Source organism: Oncorhynchus mykiss, chromosome 4 (assembly GCF_057628025.1).
Source record: "Oncorhynchus mykiss isolate SJ-2025 chromosome 4, ASM5762802v1, whole genome shotgun sequence".
Classification (NCBI taxonomy): domain Eukaryota; kingdom Metazoa; phylum Chordata; class Actinopteri; order Salmoniformes; family Salmonidae; genus Oncorhynchus; species Oncorhynchus mykiss.
In genome coordinates, this window is record NC_143025.1 from 39,026,437 (window position 1) to 39,051,637 (window position 25,201).

At 42.6% G+C, this 25,201-nt stretch overlaps 1 protein-coding gene across 4 annotated transcripts in view; it reads right to left on the reverse strand.

Annotated features, from left to right (window-relative positions):
- LOC110521790 (uncharacterized) overlaps positions 1-25,201 on the reverse strand; it is a 188,097-nt gene that overhangs the window by 38,382 nt on the left and 124,514 nt on the right. For all 4 annotated transcript variants that reach the window (XR_016495247.1, XM_036968553.2, XM_090231959.1 and 1 more), the window contains 11 exons: positions 18,790-18,843; positions 18,549-18,593; positions 16,714-16,758; positions 12,573-12,626; positions 11,714-11,767; positions 11,535-11,588; positions 8,813-8,866; positions 8,075-8,128; positions 7,849-7,956; positions 7,581-7,634; positions 5,877-5,984 (listed from right to left, as the gene is read on the reverse strand). Coding sequence is in view for 3 of the 4 variants with exons in the window: in XM_036968553.2 (XP_036824448.2) it covers positions 5,877-5,984; positions 7,581-7,634; positions 7,849-7,956; positions 8,075-8,128; positions 8,813-8,866; positions 11,535-11,588; positions 11,714-11,767; positions 12,573-12,626; positions 16,714-16,758; positions 18,549-18,593; positions 18,790-18,843 (684 nt within the window). In the remaining variant the exon portion in view is untranslated. The remainder of the gene's footprint in view (positions 1-5,876; positions 5,985-7,580; positions 7,635-7,848; positions 7,957-8,074; positions 8,129-8,812; positions 8,867-11,534; positions 11,589-11,713; positions 11,768-12,572; positions 12,627-16,713; positions 16,759-18,548; positions 18,594-18,789; positions 18,844-25,201) is intronic.

Below are 25,201 nucleotides of genomic sequence, written 5' to 3' on the forward strand. Positions count from 1 at the left end.
CTGCCTGGTATGGCAACTGCTCGGCATCCAACCGCAAGGCACTACAGAGAGTAGTGTGTATGGCCCAGCCAAGCTTCCTGCCATCCAGGACCTCTATACCAGGCTGTGTCAGAGGAAGGCCCTAAAAATGGTTAGACTCCAGCCACCCTAGTTATAGACTGTTCTCTCTGCTACCGCACGGCAAGTGGTACCGGAGCACCAAGTCTAAGTCCAAAAGGCTTCTTAACAGCTTCTACCGCCAAGCCATAAGACTCCTGAACAGCTAATCAAAGGGCTACCCAGACCTCTCATTTACAATGCTGCTACTCTGTTTATTATCTATGCATAGTCACTTTAACTCTACCAATGTACATATTACCTCAACTACCTAGTGCCCCCGCACATTGACTTGGTACCGGTTCCCCCTGCATATAGCCTCACTATTGTTATTTTACTGCCGCTGTTTAATTATTTGTTACTTTTATTTTTACTTAGCTATTATTTTTACTTAGCTATTATTTTTACTTAGCTATTTTTTACTTAACACTTATTTTCTTAAAACTGCATTGTTGGTTAAGGGCTTGTAAGTAAGAATTTCACTTTAATGTCTCTACAGGTTGTATTCGGAGCATATGACAAATTCATTTGGATTTGATTTGAAGGGGAGACCCCAGCCTGTGCCATCTCCCCTCTCACCAAGTTAGGTGCACACATAAAAAAACTATCATGGAAGTTATCAGGCCCAGCAGTCATAGGTACCAGTGACACCGCACCTTGTAACTCCGCTGGAAAAGGGACAGACCGCTCTGAAAAACTGACCCCATCTGTGATAACAGACAGGGTGATTCGTAATCGAATCCAATTCCCAGGAACAAAACGTATTGAGCAGGAGACAGACTGCTTATCTTGGAGTTCATACAGTATGAACCACAGAGACCGTGTTTGGGATAACAGCATGATTGCCAACTGCCTACCGAGTCCATAACCTGTATCACTAAGCACCACCAGTGAGCTAGAGGGAGGAATCAGCAATGAATCCCAGTAATAAGCTAACTATGGGGAGGGATGCCCCCTTGTGGAAATAGAGTGCCTGATACCGTATAGCCCGCCTGCAGCCAGGCCCTTTTATAGGCACAGGAGCTCCAGCAATATTTGATTGTTATCACAGTACCATATGTGACTCATTTCAGGAAACTAGGTGTATGTCACACCTCAGTGGGGCAGATATGCCTTCTGGAACATGTGAACATTCACGTATCTTCACAAACTTGTATTCCATCCATAAATACAAATAAAATTGTTAAATTACGAGCCTAGTTGGTTTAGCCAGGGAAAAAGTCAGGAACTTCCCACTAGCCATGATTGGCTGAGATAATGAATGGGCTGGACATGCCAGGAGATGAGTTTGGATTTGTCTGCCATGTAGCACGCTTCTGTCTATAACGTGAGCTGTTCAGTATGTGTTGACAGTCCTTTCTCCCACACCGTTTTTTAACGATACAACGTTAGCCATCGAGAACTACAACGATTTTGCTACTTTTCTTAACAACATTGATGCCCTGAATTTAGCCGGCGCTATCAACAGATCAGTAGCAATAAGTGATTAGCTTTCTGCACACGCCATGGTCAGTGTGAACTGGGGTGACTTGACAACGCTGGCCAAACAAGATGTAGCTACAAGAAAAATGCAGTTAAAATGTTCCCGTCTGCCGCGAAGCATTCATTCATGTATACAGATAAGAGTAGCTACATTTTCCAGATATAAGTTTCTAATTTAGTCAGAAATTCATTTTTATTGCCAGTTAAAGCATACTGTTAGTTAGCTAGCAAACGGTAGCTTGCTGGCTCACTAGCTAACATTACGTGTATGATCTGTGTAGTAATATTATTTGAATCAGAAACCCATTTGCATTGCTTGTTATAGCCTAATGTTAGCTAGGATATACAATTTTCTAGCTCTGAGTGTCTACTTTTATCCAATGTAAAAAATAAAATAAAAATTCAACATTTTGCTACCTAAGATCCAGGCAGTCGGACACATAATGATAGCCTACGTCAGCCATACGGCTTCTTATGCCAGGCGTACACTACAACAATTTAAAAATCGAAACATCGCTGAGCCTTTCACATTAAACAACCATCTTTTCTGTAGCCTATTTTTTTTGTCTTGTCAAAGTAGTGGTGCAAATGACTTGGCACAGTGTGGGGCCACACTGTTGTGAGGATCCTTGTTAGCACGCTGTCTCGTGAAAGTAATGAAGTGATGATGTGTTTACTTTGTCAACATAGCTACAACGAGCTGTGGCTCAAAACAGCCTCAAAACGGGGTCAGTCAGACTTTCATGCTTGCCATACAGAGTTGAAATGTTCAGCCAATACATTGTTGAATTGAATAACTTTGCTCGCGAACTTCAGAGCTGTAACGATTTAACTCTTTGGCAAGTACAAATGCATACTAGCAGTAGTCATCACCCCTGCTCAAGTCTACACTTTCAGGGTGATGCGATACAACATCATAATCTCACTGGCTTCATCTCTGGCAAACTGTCATTGGCTATTGCTGATCATGTTCTCAAAACGTGTCGTTGCACATCTCACAATACAAGAGCACTGCAAATGTTGTTGGAAAAACATGTTGGAAAATATCAGGATGTCTGGGACGGCTCAAAGACGGCATCGGTAGCCCTCAGATTACATCTCTGACCTGCTCATATTTAACGAGCGTCGGTGACGGCCGCGTACCTCAAGTATGCAAGTACTTGGGGTTTTTGTCTCTGATTTCAAAAACTTGTCTGGGACAGCTAAATTGGAGCCATAATCGTTTATTATACACCCAAATGTAGTTTTGCTAAGCCAGTAGCCAGCTCCCTGGCATTCTCCCCACGGGCTAGTGCTAGCCAAGCCCGCTGCCAGCACAGAGCTAGCCAAAGAACACCGTGTGGCGTCTTCTTTCGGTCTCGAGAATCTCTCTGATCACAGCACGGTCCGTTTAGAATAACCAAGGGACTGAACGCTGCATATGCTAAACGAGAGAGCTACAAAAACAGTTCCACCATGTGAGACAGGGATCGCCTGTGGCAGTACGCTAGCTAGCTCGCTAACCTGACTGGCACGCTATGCAGTGCTGTTGAGCTAGCCTGATCCCGTCCACATTAAACCAGATCATCGGCCAATTCTGGGAAGAGAGGTATGGAGTACACACTGACCCGGCCGCCCTCTCACTTAAAGTTACCTCCCTTAGCCGGCGACAGAGCGCACAGCAAATGGATTGAGCTAGGGCTGCTTTCTCATGCCTCAGACAGACAGGACAAGTCCCAATTCATCCCCGGGTTCCGTAACTCAGACCCAGTCAAGGTACGGGCACTTGTGAGAAGAAGCCATAAGAGTATCGTTGGAGGGAGTTATTTTTATTTATTTTTAACGTGAGTATCTTTTATTTATTTGGGCATGGTGTTAAACCCAAATCTGTATCGATCATTTTCGTTGTGTTTGCAATTGTACTCAGCCAGTCTAAACAGGCAGAAGAATTGTGGTAGGGAACTTCACAAAACCAGTTACCAAACTTTAACAGACAACGTGTGTGCATCCCCTCCTTAAGTGGGACAGTTAAGCCTGATACATTTAGCTTATTTTTAAGAAATGTCTGAATTGTTCTGCTCAGCTCGAGGTGAAGAGCAGAAGAATTGAAGGAGTGAATCCGTGCCTCAGGTTTATCATGTGGAACATAGGGCTTCCGGAGAGGCACGTGTACTAATGTTCTTGAGCAGAGGGCGGTAGCGCGTGAACTCCCCCCATAGCTTGTGTTGCACTGAGTTGACCGGCTGAAAGGGAACAAAGAAAGATTAGCGTCAGAGCTTATAATGGAATGACATAGGAAAAGACTCCGATCACTTTGCATTAGTTTTAAGCTACTGAGCCGACCGAGGCTTGGCCAGGTTTGAACAAAGTCATGTTTAGGTTACTCTGCTTTCTGCTTTTACTGTTTCAGATGTTTTTACAGTTGGTTACTTACAGTTGGTTATTCTCCGGAGACACTCATGGAAATTAGTTAGTCTTATTAATGGAATATCACAGACCTGCCAATGAGATGGGGACTACACTGAACAAAAATATAAACGCAACTTGCAACAATTTAAAATATTTTACTCAGTCACACTATATAAGGACATCAGTCAGTAGAAAGAAATGAATTAGGCCCTAATATAGGGATTTCACATGACTGGGAATACAGATATGCATCTGTTGGTCACAGATGCTTTAGAAAAAGGCAGGGACTTGGATCAGAAAACCAGTCAGTGTCTGGTGTGGCCACCATTTGCCTCATGCCGCCGTTGATTGTGGCCTGTGGAATGTTGTCCCTCTCCTCTTCAATGGCTGTGCGACGTTTCTGGATATTGGCGAGAACTGGAAACGCTGTCGTACACATCGAACCAGAGCATCTCAAAGCTGCTCATCGGGTGAATATGCAGGCCATGGAGGAACTAAAACATTTTCAGCTTCCAGGAATTGTGTACAGACCCCTGCAACATGGATCTCGTCACCGTATCTTGATGCATTCAAATTGACATCGATAAAATGCCATTGTGTTCGTTGTCTGTAGCTTAGGCCTGCCCGTACTTCCCCATACCATAACCCCACCGCCACCATGTTCCCAAAGTTGACATCAGCAAACCACTCGCCCACACGATGCCATACACGTTGTCTGCCATCTGCCCTGTACAGTTGAAGCAAGCATTCATCGGTGAAGAGCACACTTCTCCAGCGTGCCAGTGGCCATCGAAGTTGAGCATTTTCCCACAGAAGTCGATTGCTACGCCGAACTGCAGTGAAACCGCTCAGGTGAGAACGATGAGCACTGGGATGAACTTCCCTGAGACGGTTTCTGACAGTTTGTGCACAAATTCTTTGGGTTGTGCAAACACAAAGTTGAATCAGCTGTCCGGGTGGCTGGTTTCAGACGTTCCGTGCAGGTGAAGAAGCCGGATGTGGAGGTCTTGGGTTGGTGTGGTTACATGTGGTCTGCGGTTGTGAGGCTGGTTGAACGTACTGCCAAATTCTCTAAAACAACATTGGAGGCAGCATATGGTAGTGAAATTAACATTCAATTCTCTGGCAACAGCTCTGCTAGACATTCCTGCAGTCAGAATGGTAATTGGACGCTCCTTCAAAACTTGAGACATCTGTGGCATTGTGTTGTGTGACAAAACTGCACATTTTAGAGTGGCCTTTTATTGTCCCCAGCACAAGGTGCATCTGTGTAATAATCATGCTATTTAATCATCTTCTTGATATGCCACATCTGTCAAGTGGATGGATTATCTTGGCAAAAGGTAAATGTTCACTAACAAGGATGTAAACACAACATTTTAGATAAATAAGCTTCTTGTGCATGTGGAACATTTCAGGGATATTTTATTTCAGCTCATGAAACATTGGACCAACACTTTACATGTTGCGTTTATATTTTTGTTCAATATATGTAATAAGTCAATTGTGAGTGTTCGTGAGTGTCAATAACCAATAACCATTTCTACTGGGTGGTAGGATGCTGAGTGTGTTACCTCATCTCAATCAACGAGGACACTAAAACAGTCCCATTTCAAGTGTTTATTGTTGAGACTATAGCTTCATGGATGCTGTCCTCCTGGCCAGATCATTTTTTTATTACAAAGCCTTGATCCTTCAGTGACTATCAGTATGAGCTTACTTTTGGATCGCTCGCTCTTTAATGTACATAAAACTGGAAGACCTAGAAAAAACAAAATACCTTACAGATTTACGCCCTTCAGTACCAACGAGGGACACTTTGTTACACAGATTTAAATGGAATTGTCAGGCTCCCAGACAGGAAGTTAGGTCACAGACTATACTGGAATAAAATTAAAGTGGGTACTGACTGCAGGGCCTCTGGTTCCTCTGGCGCCTTTCAGTCCTGTGCCCCCTTTCTGGCCCATGTCCCCGATGTCCCCTGTCTCACCGATATGACCTGGTTTGCCTGCCTCTCCCTGAACACAAAGCAACAACAAAAGGGTGTGTGTGTGTGTGTAGCTTGGACACTGATGTATCACTGATGATGAGGATCCAAGTGATGTGCAGAGCCTTCAAAAAGTATTCACACCCCTTGACTTTTTCCACATTTTGTTGTGGTACAGCCTGAAATTAAAATAGATTCAATTTAGATTTTGTGTCACTGATCTACACACAATACCCCATAATGACAAAGTGGAATTATGTTTTTTGAAAAGTTTACAAATGAATTAAACATGAAAAGCTGAAATGTCTTGAGTCAATTACTATTCAACCCCTTTGTTATGGCAAGCCTGAATAGGTTCAGGAGTAAAAATGTGCTTAACAAGTCACATAATGAGTTGCATGGACTCACTCCGTGCACAATAATATTGTTTACCATGATATTTTGAAAGACTAAATCATCTCTGTAGCTGACAAATACAATAATCTGTAAGGTCCCTTAGTCGAGCAGTGAGTTTCAAACACAAATTCAACCACAAAGACCTCGGAGGTTTTCCAATGCCTCAAAAAGAAGGGCACCTATTGGTAGATGGGTAAAAATGAAAAAAAGTAGACATTAAATATCTCTTTTAGATTGGTGAAGTTATTAATTGCACTTTAGATGGTATATCAATACATCCAGTCAGTCACTACAAAGATACAGGCGTCTTTCCTAACTCGGTTGCTGGCCAATGGTGACTATAAAATAGTTACAGAGTTTCATGGCTGTGATAGGAGAAAACTGAGGATGGATCAACAACATTGTATTTCCTCCACAATACTATCATAATTGACAGAGTGAAAAGAAATACAAATATTTTAGTGCCTGTTTGCAACGAGGCACTAAAGAAATGCTGAAAAATATATGGCAAAGTAATTCACTTTTTGTCCTGAATACAAAGTGTTATGTTTGGGGTAAATCCAATACCACACATCACTGAGTACTACTCTCCATATTTTCAAGCATGGTGATGGCTGCATCATTTTATGGTTCTGCTTGTAATTGTCAAGGACTGGGGAGTTTATCAGGATAAATGAATTCACCTTTCAGCAGGACAATACCTAAAACACAAGGCCAAAACTACACTGGAGTTGCTTACCACGAAGACAGTGAATGTTCCTGAGTGGCCTAATTAAAGTTTTGGCTTAAATCTACTTGAAAATATATGGCAAGACCTGAAATGTTTGTTTTAGCAAGGATCAACAACAAATTTGACAGTGCTTGAAGAATTTAGAAAATAATAAAATGGGCAAATGTTGCATAGTCCAGGTGTGGAAAGCTCTTAGAGACCCAGAAAGACAGTAATCACTGCCAAAGGTGCTTCTACAAAGTATTGACTCAGGGGTGTGAATACTTATGTAAATGAGCTATTTCTGTATTTCATTTTCAATACATTTGGAAACATTTCTAAAAACATGTTTCCACTTTGCCATTATGGGGTATTGTGCATAGACGGTTGAAAACAAATTACCAATTTAATCCATTTTGAATTCAGGCTGTAACACAACAAAATGTGGAATAAGTCAAGGAGTATGAATACTTTCTGAAGGCACTGTATCAACACATGCTAGTAAAACATCTGAATGGTTACCTTCTTGCCATGCCTGCCACGGTTCCCCAGGGGACCCTGTTTCCCCTCCGGTCCCTGGTAGAGAGTCAAACTCATTAGAAACAATCTATGGACTTGTCTAGACTACTGACCTTTGTCACACCTCCTTTGTTGCAGTGTGCCCACACCACCTTGAATGCCCCAGGGACTACAAGGCTTTGTTAAAGTGAAGACTGCCCCCTACTGGGACCCATAGGCATCATCGCGTTTGGCTCTATTGTTGTAATCATTGTTTGTCAGAAAAACTTACAGGGAAACCACTTTTTCCAGCCAGTCCGGTGGCCCCAGGAAGCCCAGGGTCTCCCTCTATCCCCCTGTCCCCTGCCTCGCCCATTGGCCCACGGTCACCTGGCTCTCCCTGAGTCAAAGATAGGGACAGCAAAAGATAGCATTCAGCAAAATATTATGCTGTTGAGGTCAAATGTGTAATAGAGAACACAAACACCCTCATTTGGCTGAACATTCAGTATGTTTACCTTTGGACCATCTTTTCCCAGGGGCCCGTCCTCACCAGCAGGACCTGGAAGACTCTATAAACAAAGAATCACACATTACCAAAACCATAGCAACACATATTGTTACAAGTAATAGCATGCTAAATGTTCCTATGGAATGAATTTATTGGGCAGTACGTATAGACGACTCATATGTATGTACACTCAGACCCACAGGGCATGGAACATGTGTAACATGTGTGTTCTTGTAGATTGGAAAGAGCCTGACTGTGATGACGATTATATTTTCCTTCCAGTATATGTAAGCCATTGGGGTTAGCGGAAAAATGCTTGCTGTTTTCTCTATTGCGTACTCCAATAATCCAAAATGTCTGGAGAATTGAGTTATTAGTGTCAATAAGAATGTACAATAAAAACAGTGTGATTATTTGAATAATCATAAACAGGATCTCTGAGTTTAAGTTTGGACACAAAGGACCCTCTCTTTCTCTACAGGGATTTTCTAAGTCTCCGTGGGGCTTTCCTCTTGCCCAAAGAGAGAGAGAGAAACATCCCTAAAGGTTATTGATACAGTCCAAAAGACAAAGAACAAATCAGTCGCAATGCTGCCCTGGCCGTGTCTGGCCCGAGGATTACATGCCTCCATCAAATGAGGGCAGAGTAAATATACTGGCATATCGGATTCTCCCAAACACAAGCAGAGCAGGATTAGAATCATAGACTGTGATTAAAAAGTATTCTGAAGTACTCAGGACTCACTCTCATTCCCTGCTGTCCTTGTTCACCCTCTCCTCCAAACGGCCCCACATCGCCCTGCAGGGACACAACAGCAGAGGTGCTCAGGAGTATATACAAAAATAAGACTATAAGACAAGCTAAACTCTAAGTTATGCATTTGAGTCTTAAGGTGCTGGATCCCAAGAGTAAACCGACTTGAAAATAAAGTATTGCTGACATTTTTAAGTACTTTATTTACGAGTGTTGACTGCCTTTTTTCATACAAGTGCTCAGGAGGTCATCTACCTCTCAGAGGGACACTAACAGCCCCACAGGGGTGATCAGGAGTTCACAGAACAGAAGCCATAACCCTCCCTGAGGATTGTGGGTAGCCTACTAATAGGACCTGGGGCCGCTCACATCTTAACATTGACATATTGCCCTCTTTCCTAAGGCAACTTTAATCATGTTGAGGTAGATCAACCATACAAGTTTAATTGGGGAGTAGGCTAGGCGTTATGGCAAAATGTAGATTTCTGCCTAAATAGACATACCCAAAAGTAATTTTTCATGAAATGGCCATAACCATTAACTAGTAATGCTGCATAGTTTGAGAAAGGTCTGGAACTCACCTTTCTGTTAAAAATTGTTATACATTGCTGAGGTGTACTTACTTTGAGGACACAAGCTCAAGTACATAGTACAAATATCAGGAAAATGTTCAAATAGAACAAATGACTGAAAGGCTTTCTAAATGTAGTAACAATCAAATTATAAATGAATTACAATAAGATTTCACCTTTCTTATAACTGTAAAATAAATATGATTTGATTCAGTGATAGTACAATTTTGGGCCCATTTCATATAACTGACGACATAGCACTTTCTGCCAAGCCTCCTCTGAGCAACACAGAGACACCACTTGAATGTTCGCAGACTCGTGACAACTTCAGCTGTACACACAACGTGATTTCATGCCTCTGTGACCCAGAGAACGTGTTTCAATTCTACAAATGTATTGAGTATTTTTTCATATTGAGAGCTCTAAATCCGTCCGAGAATATCACAGTGAGATGAAACCATGATGGTAGTAATGTACAGTTCGCAATTGATTAATTATCAACAACTCTTTTGACTGTCTCGAGAGTCACGATTAGTTTTTCCTAGTGACTCGTTCATTTTAGTCACTTGTTTGACCTAATGGATAATTGATCACACGGTGCAAGAATGAATGCAATTAATTGATTATTGAATGTTATGGACACAGCTTTGAAGAACCAAAACATACACAGCCCTCCTCTGCTCATGACAACTTGAGAAAACAAATCGCTTGAGGGTATCACGCCTGCTCCCGCTCTGCCCCACTGGCGCTCAAGGGCGCCGGACTCCCCAGCATTACGCACTCCCCAGCATTACGCACTCCTGCCACCATCATTACGCACACCTGTCTTCCCCCGCATCAGCGATTATTGGACTCAATCACCTCTGTCATTACCTCCATGATATCTGTCTGTTCCCCCGCTCTGTTCCCTGCCTCAACATTGATTGTCATCTGTCCTTGTTTACCCGTGTGCTGACGCTGTTCCTGTCTTGTTCCATGTCTGTTCCGATTAAATGTTTGACTCCCCGTAACAGCTTCTCTACTCCACTGTCAGTCCTGACAGAGGGTGCTGCTGCAGCGCGCAAACGACACGGTGCTAAATAATCTCCCTGACCTGGCGGCAGACAAGCAATTGCGTTCCGCCAAGAGTCGTTCATAATCTAGTCCGGTTGTGGCTGCAAATAGACCTATTTTCAAAGGTATCAATAAATGATTGTATGTGTATGCCTGGCAATCATAATCTAGTCCGGTTGTGGCTGCAAATAGACCGCTTTTCAAAGGTATCAATAAATGATTGTATTTGTATGTCTAGCAATCATAATCTAGTCTGGTTGTGGCTACAAATAGACCTCTTTTCAAAGGTATCAATAAATGATTGTATTTGTATGCCTAGCAATCATAATCTAGTCCGGTTGTGGCTGCAAATAGACCTTGTTTCAAAGGTATCAATAAATTATTGTATTTGTATGCCTAGGAATCACGAATATACATTGTTTGAAGCAGACTTTTATAAGTCTCAGTCACAAATGACCGCTCCAATAAGCCCCTTATGGTGAACAAGATGGCAGTATTGTGATTGTTTCAAGTTTTAAGTTCATCGTTCGCTGGTAGGGGGTCCTGCGTACTCTGGGCACTACTGACTCAAATGAACGAAAGATTTGTTCTTTTGACTGAGTGAGTTGAAAAGATCAGATTCAGTAAAAAGAGCCGAACTTCCGGTCATGACAAGATTGCTGAAATTGCTAGACTGTCCCCTTTAATATGCAGTCTCCTAGGCTGGGCTCCGTCGCTCAGAGGGAGAGTAAATTGATTATTTGTCTGGTTAAGCCAAAAAATGTGACACATCACTCCTTAATCAAATATGGTATGTGAAACCTGACACTTCAGTCAGCTCCGCTGACAGAGTGGTAGCGGAAGGCAGACAGATGGGGCTTTCTGGCACCAGAAGGCACTTGACCCTGCGACGTCCACAGAACGCTTTGTACACCAAAATGTCCATCAGAAAAGGTCAAGAATTGCTCAAACTACACTAAATAAGACACGCAACATCTAAGAAGCTGTAGTCTGAGCTGTAGTAAGACTGATGGGCCTTGGATGTGACTGGCTGTCATTTCGTTTTGTGAGGTTTAAAACCACAATCAGTTGTTCTCCAGAACACTGACCTTTATCCCAGGTTCTCCAACTGGACCCGGTTCCCCCTCTCCGCCAGGAGCACCCTGCGCGGAAAGGAGAAGAGGAGTAAGACAAAAAGTGTGTGTGTGTGTGAGAAAGAGTCAGCGAGTGTATCCAGATGTATAGTGAAATTCACAGCGAACCAGTATTTAAATTAAACAATAGTTACCTCAGGTCCTTGCTCTCCATCAGGTCCTGCGTCCCCCGTGGGTCCTTTGGGCCCCTAGAGGAGAGAATCAGCCAATCAGTGGTATCAGGGGTTACTGTGATATCATGTGATGTGGCGGATCATGGCTTGATTGAGTGCAAGGCAAAAACTGAACATAACATAAACCATGGCTATGGGGGTTATTGAAATAACTTATAATATAATAATATTTGTTGTTTGACATTTTTGATGTTCTTGGGGGGTTCTCCACTATTTTCCATAAAATATGAGCATTTGGGGACTTATTCTTCAGAGGGCTAATATGGGGGTAAAGTGTGTGTATGTGTGTGTCGTGCATGCGTGCGCGCATGTGTGTTTCCTTCCCTTTGTGTGTGTGTCTAATGTGTTTGTGAGCGCGTGCACAGTCAGTATCAAAGGCTGGAAAAAGTAGTCACACACACATCCCATCAGCCACATGAAAATCACCCAGCTCCTCCCTGATTATTTTTTACAGAGCACTGGAACAACTTATTAACTGGGGGTTGAGTAATACCAGATCTGATTAAATGTTTAGACTGGGTGGGGAAAAAAACATTTTGAGCGACGGCCTGACATGTTTTACCCTGACAGAATATGCCTCAGGAGAAAGAGAGGCTTAATCGTTTTACCAATGAATGTCCACTTCACAATGATACTCCGACATTTTTTTGCACAGAACAATCACAGTCACAGTATGTCACAGATTTTTCCCTCATCAGGTTGTAAGGGAGGTCAGCTAAATTCCTTTAGTGTGCAAGCAGCCAATGTGTTTAGGGTTTTAGGCAGGGTCACTGTAAAGCACTGTGACAACTGTTCGATTGATTGATTGACTGATACTCACTGGTTCACCATGGGCTCCCCTCTCTCCAGTGCTGCCAGGGATCCCAGCTTTCCCCTGAGAGAGACAGGTCAGAGGTCACCAACATATAGTCCCACTACAGGATGAACCAGATACAGAGCCTACCAGAGGGACTATCCATGGATCTGATCAGACTAGAGAAGCAAACATACAGACCAGTATGTCATGCAGAAAAAAAGGGAGGGGGGGGGTTATAATATCCCAGGAATGGAGACGTCCCTGCTGAGAAGTTGGGAAGGGACAAGCCAATAAAACTTGACTCCTGAACCTGATCCATAGCATCCTGAACACAAACACCGGGGAACAGTTTCTGTCACAACTGGGGAAAGAAGCTATTGACTGTGGCTTTCAGTGGCGTGTCGACGGTATACAGTCTTTCAAAAGGGTATCAAAAGGTATTACTATCTGATCTGAAATATGATGTCGCTGACTTCATCTGTGATCGGTGTGATATTCTACACACTTCGCTTGGCCATTGTGGTTACAAAGTTGCACGATGTTAGAGACAAAAACGACACAGAGCGCAGCCATCTCAGCGTCGGTGTCATATTCCTTTGTCCCTGAAATAAATTCCACATCGTTCAGAACAACAGTTACAAATTCCACTTACACTTAGTATAGAAGTGCAACGTCAGGACGTTAAAGTTGGGGCTATGACATAACTCTCTCTGTAGTACTGTAACTCTTTCACATGAAGTTCCAGTAAGGGACGTGCTCTACTATTTACAACCCCTGTTGTAACGGTAAGTGTAAAGCGTTACTCAAAATCCCCTAATAACATAATAACCAAATTAAATATGTCTGTACAACAGCACAAAACAAAGAGATTTATTAAAAAAAGAAAAGAAAGGGGAATGGTCATTTTCAGAACTCTTACAAAGGCCCTGAGAGGGAGAGTGCTGAAAACATTGTAAATCATAAGAGTCTACATAAGACGGGAATATATATTTCATTAAAAGTGTAAATCAAAGCTTTGCTTGCACAAATGTTCCTAAAAATGTGTCAGAGAGGACTGAAAATAACATCCAGCCTGTTGATCTAAGCATGGTGGAGGTTAAGGAAGCCATTTGTCAATGTCACTATCGTAAAGTGCATGAAATCATCCTCTAATTCATAAATATTGTATTCAACCGCAGCTTAGTTTTAATGAAGATTGATAGAGAGATATATACTGTATGACAGAGCAGATGACTTCAGTACAGTACCACACTTGCAGTCTCACTGTCCCTCAAATATGTATTTTGCAACACTGAACACAAGATGGCACTGTGGCTCTAGAGGTCACTGGGGAGAATATAGAGCTCCTCTGCCCTGCCTGTCAGATCTATGTTTACTTTAGTGGTTTCCTGACGGCAGTAGACATACTGTTAGATACTGGAGAAAACATACTGTTAGATACTGACGGCAGTAGACATACTGTTAGATACTGACGGCAGTCGACATACTGTTAGATACTGACGGCAGTAGACATACTGTTAGATACTGACGGCAGTAGACATACTGTTAGATACTGACGGCAGTAGACATACTGTTAGATACTGACGGCAGTAGACATACTGTTAGATACTGACGGCAGTAGACATACTGTTAGATACTGGAGAAAACATACTGTTAGATACTGACGGCAGTAGACATACTGTTAGATACTGACGGCAGTAGACATACTGTTAGATACTGGAGAAAACATACTGTTAGATACTGACGGCAGTAGACATACTGTTAGATACTGACGGCAGTAGACATACTGTTAGATACTGACGGCAGTAGACATACTGTTAGATACTGACGGCAGTAGACATACTGTTAGATACTGGAGAAAACATACTGTTAGATACTGACGGCAGTAGACATACTGTTAGATACTGGAGAAAACATACTGTTAGATACTGACGGCAGTAGACATACTGTTAGATACTGGAGAAAACATACTGTTAGATACTGACGGCAGTAGACATACTGTTAGATACTGACGGCAGTAGACATACTGTTAGATACTGGAGAAAACATACTGTTAGATACTGACGGCAGTAGACATACTGTTAGATACTGACGGCAGTAGACATACTGTTAGATACTGACGGCAGTAGACATACTGTTAGATACTGACGGCAGTAGACATACTGTTAGATACTGGAGAAAACATACTGTTAGATACTGACGGCAGTAGACATACTGTTAGATACTGACGGCAGTAGACATACTGTTAGATACTGACAGCAGTAGACATACTGTTAGATACTGACGGCAGTAGACATACTGTTAGATACTGACGGCAGTAGACATACTGTTAGATACTGGAGAAAACATACTGTTAGATACTGGAGAAAACATACTGTTAGATACTGACGGCAGTAGACATACTGTTAGATACTGACGGCAGTAGACATACTGTTAGATACTGGAGAAAACATACTGTTAGATACTGACGGCAGTAGACATACTGTTAGATACTGACGGCAGTAGACATACTGTTAGATACTGGAGAAAACATACTGTTAGATACTGACGGCAGTAGACATACTGTTAGATACTGGAGAAAACATACTGTTAGATACTGACGGCAGTAAACATACTGTTAGATACTGACGGCAGTAGACATACTGTTAGATACTGGAGAAAACATACTGTTGGATGGAAAATCTTTCCTTGTAGTTTTAAAGACTTTAATATTGAGGATTAGAGTTGTAAGAGCGTCAAACTCTGCTCAACGGAACCCGCACCCCAATCTAAAACCCCACTCTTCTGTACATCAATGTACATTAGAGATGGTTCATGGGGATAGGGACTTCGTGGGCTCACCATGTCATAACAGTGGGGATTTCCAGTTGCATTATTGTGTGTTTTACCGCTCAGGATAAATGACCTGTTTTAACACCCACGGTAACTACACCCATTCCCCCTGACACAAACAAACTGATCCGTGTCCATAGACCTCGCTTTATACAAATGATGGCATTTAGACACTGAGCAGGACAGGTCGCTGCTAGTGTGTGTGCGCAGCGGCGCATCAGTTAAAAACAATTACAAACATCGCTTGTCAAGTCGTACTCCAAGGCGTGACTTAAGATAGCTGGAAAAGAGGTCATTTATCGAACTAAATGAACCGGCCAAGCATCTGTGAATGGATCCAAGATTCATTGAGCATGCAGCAGGTTCTATTCGGCATTATTATTTTATGCATTCTTTATTTATCCAGGCAAGTCAGTTAAGAACAAAATTCTTCTTTACAATGACGGCCTACAACGGCCAAACCCGGACGACGCTGGGCCAATTGTGTGCCGCCCTGTGGGACTCCCAATCACGGCCGGTTTGTGATACAGCTTGGATTCCAACCAGGGTGTCTGTAGTAACGCCTCTAGCACTGAGATGCAGTGCCTTAGACCGCTGCGCCACTCGGGAGCCCAACATTGAGAATCATCACCTCTGGCCACACAGAGATAAAGAAAGACACAGAGAGAAATGTGTGTGTGTACTGGGCTGACAGCAGCCAACACCAACATTTATGTGAAGCTCACTGTTAATACGAAGTCCTTTGGTATGAGTCTTTCTTTCTTTAATTAATTTCCCTTCAGTGGGAAACTGCTATATAGTTCAGCGATTATATTACAACTCTGCAATCCATCATTAACTAAGCACAAACGCAGATCTTTCCCCTCGTTGCAAAGACCATTTGTACATTAAAATATCTCAGTCTCCGTTTACCGCCACCAGGGACACATGAGAGTAGAAGCACACCGCAGCCAGGCAGGCCTCAAGGTCTGGGCACTATGGGACGATCTGTCACATGTGCCTGCACGCACACACACGAAAGAGCCCACGTGCACACACACACACACGCGCGCACACCCTTCAATTTATCCCTCTGACTCTCGGTTGTTTTAATCAATCAAATGTGTCTTTCGCACACACCTTGTTGTTTCAGTGCACCTTTTTAATGAGCGCTTATATTACAGGTAGGAAGCTGTAGTGGACATTCTTTATAGGGCCAGGACTTTTATTATGTCTCATGTAGCTGTGGTGTTGTTGTACACAGTGATAGGTATCTTTACCTTCTAGAACCTTTCAATCAAACCCGTCAAAGGAAACGGAGATACTGCAGGTGAATGTAATGCAAGGTACTCACAGGTTTCCCTGGTAGACCTCTCTCCCCTGGACCGCCAGCTTTCCCCTGCAAGAGGAAAAGGTATGGAATAGATGGGTCAGGGACGACAATTGCATGATGAATGTACCAGTACCATCCCTAGTGGACTAAATGCACCTGTTGGTATTATGTAATGTCTTCCATTGTTCCAGGATATCCACAACTTAGTGGAGGTACTATAGTTCACCTGTTAACATTACTGCTCCTAACTGAACTGTCCTCTGTTAAAGGAAAATGCCACTGAAGGTATTAAAGCTAGATTAGAGGAGATGCTTTATTGTCCAACTTTCAACAGAAATGTATCCTTTTGCGGTCATAATACTTCGACATAGGACATCAAAGAGTCAGCGATGTTGCAAGTGCACTGGTCCGTTATGTTAGGAACCACGACACTCATCTAGATTCATCCAAGACCTCCCCTGACTCTCCATCCGAGCTTTGGGTCTGCCGTTTTAGCCAATGGCTCTACCCAATATACAGGTTGTGTTTTTAATGAAATCCCCCAACCTAATTGGAGACAATTGACACTAGCAAATATAAAGCCAGGGGTTGGGTGTTTTATGTCTTTAGCTCAGGTCTCATCCCTGTGAGCTGGAGGAGGTTGTTTATTTGACGATAACGCGACACAGCCTTCAGAAGAATGGCACACGCCGCAAATAAAAACTTGAAAGTCTAACGATCTCCCACACAGATCTTAACGGCACGCTCAACCTTAGCTCACGGCGTCCCATGGGTAACCTTTTTATTCAAACGTAGGCATGACATATGTTTAGTATATTGGGGGGGGGGGGGGGGGTTTCAACGGCACCTACACAAATGGGCCATTGACCATGTTTTCTGCGATATTCCTGCCTTGAGAGATGTGTAAGTTAACGGAGGGTCTAGCACATTTTTCCCTATTTGTCTGCCTCTTTACTCCAGTGTGCCAACATGGCTAACTATCTTGGAAAATATTTGTAATGTTGTACTTATTGTACTTATAGCCCAAAAGACTCCCATTTACTCCTTGGAGGAGAGCGCTCCTTGTCCCGGAATCCCAGAATGCACTGCGCAGCCCATTGACGTACAGTAGCACGGGCAACGTTTCCCCATCTCCTCAAAAGTATATCTGCCGTTGCGAATGTCAGACTCATCAATTTGTAGGTTGAACATGGTGAGATGTAGACTTCTAAATGTATAGTGTTTAGTTGATTTCACAGCTAACTAGCTACGTTACATGCTGATATTGTCTTTGGCATTATTGTGTGCAGTAGTGTTTGCTAACCAGCTGACCATTGCATTGTGGATTTTTGTGGTCGACTTGAGCTGCAACAGTTTTCCACAAGAATTCTCCATGTTGCTACCAACCTCACTACAACGCCAAAATGAAACATTTGTTCACAAAAAACATTGTTCTTCAGTGTTATTTAACACCGTAAATTAAAGGAATGAGTGCTTTTGGGTGAATTTTCCCTTTAACAGTGGGGTCTGTTCTGCAGAATGATTTCAGGAGCAGGGGTGACAGGAAGTAGCCGTGCCTCATTCTGGCCTGTCATTAGTCAGGTGAACCAGAAAGGACTTGCTGTTGAGATTCAATTATTTTTAGTGGTCTCCTGGAGCCTTTTCCATGTGCACTCTAGTCAGTATAAGGACAGAGGCATCTGCAGAAACATGCTCAGTGACACACAGGAACAAACTCGCACACGCACACACACACACACACATTGTGTACACATTGCTGATGTGCTAGGTCTGGGGACAAGACATTGTGGCAGAAAGTAAAAGATTCACTCCTTCAAGTCAGACAGGTGACCCCCCAAATAATTCACAGTACTCACAATGAACCCAGGCTCCCCTTTCTTTCCTCCTTCACCCTGCTCTCCCTGCAAAGGAGAGGGGGAGAGACATCGAGAGGGAGAGAGAGCGATAGAAAGAAAGAGAGAGACATCTCAGTGAGGCAGCAATAAGATACTTTTAATCAGGTCAAAGTGCACAGAACAAGGTTTTCAGGTAGGTGAAATGAGGACATACATTATATTATTATTTGGAGGGTGAAAATATGTTTAAAACAGTGTTTACCTTGGTGCCCTCAGGCCCTGGTTCCCCAAGTGGACCCTCTGCACCCCTCGGCCCCTATGACACGGAAACACAGCTGCTTAGCCATGTCTGTGTGTGTGTGTGTGTGTGTGTGTCCCGCGTCTCTATGACACAGAAACAGCTTAGTCCTCTCTGTAACCAACTCTGTTTACAAACCACTCAACCATCACATCACACAACGGCACTCGTATATACAGGCAACACACCCACCCACACGCACTCACAGCTACTTAGTAGTGTACAATATGGGATATGGGGGCATTGGTGTTGAGAGCAGCATATGGGAGCAGTGTAGTGTGCAGGCCTTTTTTTTCTTTCTTTGAACACATGGGAGTTCCATAGAGACAAAACAGACGGATCACTTAATATCCACAACCTGGGAGTAATCACCTGACCCCCCCCAAGCACCAAACCCTCTCTGCAGCCCCAGATAAGAGGGTGGAGATAGCCATCTTTAAATTAGAACCCTCCAGGCTGCTTTGATGCTGTGCTCTTCCTGTTCTGTCTGATTGGACTGTTGTGTCCGTTCCTCTTTGTGTCACTCCCTGAGGTTCTAACATTCCTCTCCTGCCTCACAGGTAGGGATTTCCAGCAACCCCATCTCTCTCTCCCCCCCCCTCTCTCTCTCTCTCCCCCCCCCACTCTGTCCTCAATACATAAAAAGCCACATTCAGTCTTAAGAAGTGTGTGTGTGTGCTTTACTGGACTGTGCTGCTCTGTCTGCTTATAGTGGACTCTGCTAAGCTACACACGACATTTACCTTGGTTCAGGCCAAAGATACACAGCGGGAAAATAAGTCAAACAGAGTCAAAATATGTGTTTTCTTACTCATAAAACTATTCAACACAGCTATGTGAGTGAGTGGATACATTGTATGGGTCTCCGATGTCCACCTGGCTTTCATGGCCAAGCAAAATGATAGCAGAGCCACCTCTAGTCAGGCCAAATCAAAAAATCCTAAATTTAATAGCTGAATTGGAAATTGCAACTTTTTTTAAACTTGATCCTAAAGCTGTAGGCTACAGTTGGGTGAATGGCTCATTCAGGTTAGTTAACAAGCACTATTGCAAAAAGCCTCGTCCAGTCAGTTATATGGCTTAGCACAGAAGCCTCTGTTCAAGTACACACACACACGTATCATTTATACAAAATCTTACTCAAATTCTATCCCGGTTTGAGCCAAGTGAGATATCAAAGCCAGAGATAGCCGAGAGATATTACACATTGTGAGGTCAATGAGGACAACTGAAAGACACAAAGACAGTAGGTCAAGAGGTAAAAGATGATGCGTCAGACTGAATTATTGGTCCCTAGCTATTGTCTGTCTGCAGGTAATAGTTTATAGTACTACTGTAGTTCATTGTCCACATATCCAGTTAACTGACAAAAAAAAGGAAACACTTACAGGGCTGGCCTTGGCATAAGCGACATACGTGGTTGCTTAGGGCCTCCGGCCCCTAAGGGCCCCCCCCCCCACCAGTTTTTTTAGGAACTCAGTTGCGGTCTCAACTGACTTTTGAGAGTCAGAATAGTAGAATACACTAGGTGCAGTTTCTAAATGTTCTGTCAGTCACTGACAGTCAGTCAATTAGCCCATGTCTGATACAATTCTTTATATTGGTAAATGAATCTAGCCAGCTATCTAAATTTAGCAATAATGGGCAAATTACTGAGCGGGCACAAAGGGCACGTGCCCTGACCACCAGGGGGCTCCCATTGATTTTGCTAGTCACGCTCACTCAGATATCATATTAGCAAGGCATAAGTCATTGCAAAATGTGTAGAATTGCATGAAATAAGTTACACAATTTAAAGATTTTCCCTCCAACCAAATCTTGCTTATGAGCCTCAAACGGCTAGGGGCGGCTCTGGAGGGATACAGTATTTTATAATATGGTTCCAGAGTTAATTAAGCAATTAACATCCCATCATGCTTAGGGTCAAGTATAAAATGCCCAGTTGCCCATTATTGTGGTTACCATGGCTAGAAGAGATCTCAGTGACTTGGAAAGAGGGGTCTCAAAGGAGCTAAAGGGTTGTGTGTGTGTGTGTGTGTGTGTGTGTGTGTGTGTGTGTGTGTGCGCGTGTGAGTGTCTCAGTCATCAGATCTCAACCCAATTTAACACTTATGGGAGATTCTGGAGCTGGGCCTGAGACAGCGTTTTCCACCACCATCAACCAAAACACCAAATTATGGAATATCTCATGGAAGAATGGCGCCGTAACCCTCCAATAAAGCTCCAGACACCTGTAGAATCTATGCCAATTCGCATTGAAGCTGTTCTGGCGGCTCGTGGTGCCCCAACGCCCTATTAAGACACTTTATGTTGCGTGGCTTCCTTTATTTTGGCAGTTACATGTAGTTACTACTGGGTCATATCTACTATTTGACTGCAGGTAATATCTTGTATAGTTATGTAAGATCATCAAACGGAGCAATAAAAAAATACATTCCTGAGACCAAGCGTGCCATCTTCCCAGACTGAATTGCTCTCAGGGATAATAAATCAGAGAGAAAGAGATAAGAGGGGTGAAAGTAAAATATTCCTGTTGGCGTTTCCTTTATTTTGGCAGTTATCTGTAGTCTAGGAACAGACAGAGATCCTCTGTATGCTCCCAGCCTGTAGTTACTACTGGGTCACATACTATTCCTAGAATGCACTGTCTCTTTGTCCTACCGTACACTGTGACATAATGCATTGTAACATAAGCGTAACATAAGGAATACGATTCTTCCTGATCTAGGCCAAATTCAAGTGTGCCACATTGTATCACCCAGACTTTATGTCTTTATAGCTCGGAGGGTGAACCATAAGAGAAGGCCATAAGTAGGGTTAAGATAACAACTGTGAGATTGGCCCCGTGGCGGCGTAGACCGGCAACGACCTGAGACGTTTCGCTTTGCTGCTGTACAGTACTTTAGCCTGTAGTACACGATAAACATGTATGTTTATTTCAGAACAGATGTTCCCAAAATACCAGAGGGCATTCAAATCATTACCAACACTACGCTTTCATCATTTACTGTAACGAAACACTCTGGTGTTCTGGTTCTACAAGTTCTGTGGTGATCTAGATGTAGTGTGTATTGTGATTCAGCGGAAAGATCAGATATGTCTATTAGCCATGTCTGTTTAGGAAGGGTGATTGAGGTATAGTATGGCTTAACAAAACAAGAAATGCTACCAACCGCATGGAGACGCAAGTGTGGTTTATAGTAAACACTGAGCATACAGTCAATGGGATGTGTGTGTGTCATGTGTTATGAGTGTGTGTCAGCAGAGAAACATTTGTGGGAATCATAGCCTGTGTAGGAATGTTTGTACCAAGCTAACATGCTCACATTAGCACAATGTGGGCAAAATGCGGGCTAAAATATTTGCCCCAAGCTCGTTTGTTCATCCGCTCCACGTTGGCCCCCAAGGCATTTGCCCAGTGTGGCCAGCCCATATCTGGTGAGGGCAGCCCTCACTTTGCCTGAAATAAGCCCTTCATTTCCTAGCAAACATGCCCACATTGGCACGGTGTGAGCCAAATGCAGGCAAAAATATTTGCCCCATTTAGGCTTACCAAGTTGTTACATACACTAGATGTTTTTTTTATAGAAACTATTAACCTTTTACACTCGTGGGATTTGAACTATATGGATAGGGCTAAATCGAAAGGTTTCTTACAGAACATTATATAAAAAGCACATGCGTAACTATGGTAGCAATTGAAAAGGAACAGTTTGGAGATTATGGGAAAATTATTAGCCCAAAGATGAGGACAGTTCACCTCACACAAGACTGAATCCAAACGTTGCACTTTTGATCTGATGTGCATTTTACATTTGCTGTAGTTTTCGATGCATTTGTTGATAACGAAATATGGATACAGACTATTTGTCCTACCTCGGGTCTTGCCACTAGCCTATAACTGGTGTCTCCAAGAGGCCACACACCTTTCCAAAGCACTTTTATGACTGAAAGAAGAGTCTTCAACATGCTTTTTTGAGCTATGGGTGCTATTGCAACACAACCCTGCATCCCGGCCATCACACAATTACTGTTGTTTTTTACGCAATCCCCGGTCCATTATAAATCATACTTTGGGTCAGGTAGGTAATCGTTTTAAAGTTTGTTAAATTGCCAACGTTATAAAATACGATAATTTAGTGTTACACTTTCACAATGGAAACAATTTGATTTGATAATGCAATTCAGGGAAACAGATAATACTTTTGGTGCGTATAGAAAGCGGTCATGTGTGCATTCAGGTGAGTGTGCCGTGGCGAATTCTCTTCTCAATAGACAAACATAGGCTCATGCTGTTCAGAACAACCCAAGGTATGACGCCATGTCATATTATAACTGACATAGTGATCATAAACGTTGACACTGTAGATGACATGAGTTTTATGATATGGAAATGTGATGTGCACATTTGGACTCATGGGTGTTTGGCTTGCTTTGTATGACGGTATTTATTATAATCCTTTACATCTCATCTTTCAATATACATCGAGTCCTCTTCATTCACAGCATTTCCATCAGTCTGACAACAAAACATTTTGCTAAACTTGCCCAATTAGCGAGCGGGATTAGGACAACTTCTTGTCGCGGTAGGTGCTCAAGTTCAGTACAGCTGTCAGTCAAACCCATACAGCGCTGTGAAGCGCAGAGCCAGAGCTCTGATGTCATGTAAAGCATGTTATTGTAAAGCCACAACGTTCCAATTTAGGTGTTTATCAGTGCCCATATCTGCCATTGAGTGCAAAGGGCTACGGTTCTCATATGTCACATGCACTTATTTAAGTATTTTTAAAGACTTAATCATTGGCAGTGTACAAAATCATAACAAATTTTAACATCACGCAAACAAAACACTTCAACTGGAACGACACTCTCGGTAGGTTGCACAAAAGAACTGGCGGCAGGCAGTTAAGAGTGTTTTGCCAGTAACCGAAAGCCTGCTGGTTCAAATCCCTAAAGCTGACCACGTGAAAAATCTGTCGATGTGCCCTTGAGCAAAGCAATTAACCCTAACTGCTCCTGTAAGTCTCCCTGGATAAGAGTGTCTGCTAAATGGTAAAATGCAAACCATGACCACAAATATTCTATTCTGCCTCAAACTGGGTGGTGTGGGTTAGCCTGTATTGGGCTTGGTATAGGCTGTCAGGGGTTCTCTAACTTTCTGGCACCGGGAACCCTTTTGTAATAGCAAATTCATCAGGGACCCCCTCAGCAAAGGTTTTAAAGGCCCACTTCTTGGCATCGGATAGAACATTTAGCCGAGGAATGGGCCTGGAGAACTGTAACCACTCTTAAATTTATAGACGGCTATGGATGCAGGGACTGATATAAAAATGATCGTTTTACCAATGTTTTGAGGCTCTACACTGTTTGTTTACATTTACATTGTTTACATTGAGTAAAACAAGCTTACATTTTGGGCTCTGTTGGGGTACCACAGTTAAAACTCAGCCCCTGCGTCATTTATAAATTATATTCTTCAAGAATCAATAGGTAAAAAATGGCCGCAGCAACGAATGATTCTAGCTTTAAATTACAGTGCATTTATGTTAAAAAATATATATAATCATTGGGGATCACACGAATTATTACATTGTAAAATGTATAATTGGTGGAGCACTGTGGATACCAATATTCCTGTGAGCTTCCCAAGGCCAGGTGGCCCTTTGGTTAGAAAATAAATTGCAGATTAATAATATTACATTGTATTGTATTTTATTTTATTATACCCTCTAAACTTATTCCACGGATCGCTTGGCCTAAATTAGTTTAATAATCTGTTGTTTGGAGAAATATTCATTTAATATTTTAATGTAAAAATATACACTACTGTTCAAAAGTTTGGGGTCACTTAGAAATGTCCTTGTTTTTGAAAGAGAAGCAATTTTTTTTTGTCCATTAAACTAAAATACAATTGATCAGAAATACAGTGTAGACATTGTTAATGTTGTAAATTACTATTGATTCTTTCATGGAATATCTACGTAGGTGTACAGAGGCCCATTATCAGCAACCATCACTCCTGTGTTCCAATGGCACGTTGTGTAAACTAATCCAAGTTTATCATTTTCAAAGGCTAGTTGATCATAAGAAAACCCTTTTGCAATTATGTTAGCACAGCTGAAAACTGTGGTCCTGCTTAAAGAAGCAATAAAACTGGCCTTCTTTGGACTAGTTGAGTATGTGGCGCATCAGCATTTGTGGGTTCGATTACAGGCTCAAAATGGCCAGAAACAAAAACTTTCTTCTGAAACTCGTCAGTCTATTCTTGTTCTGAGAAATGAAGGCTAGTCCATGTGAGAAATTGCCAAGAAACTAAAGATCTCGTACAATGCTGTGTACTACTCCCTTCACAGAACAACGCAAACTGGCTCTAACC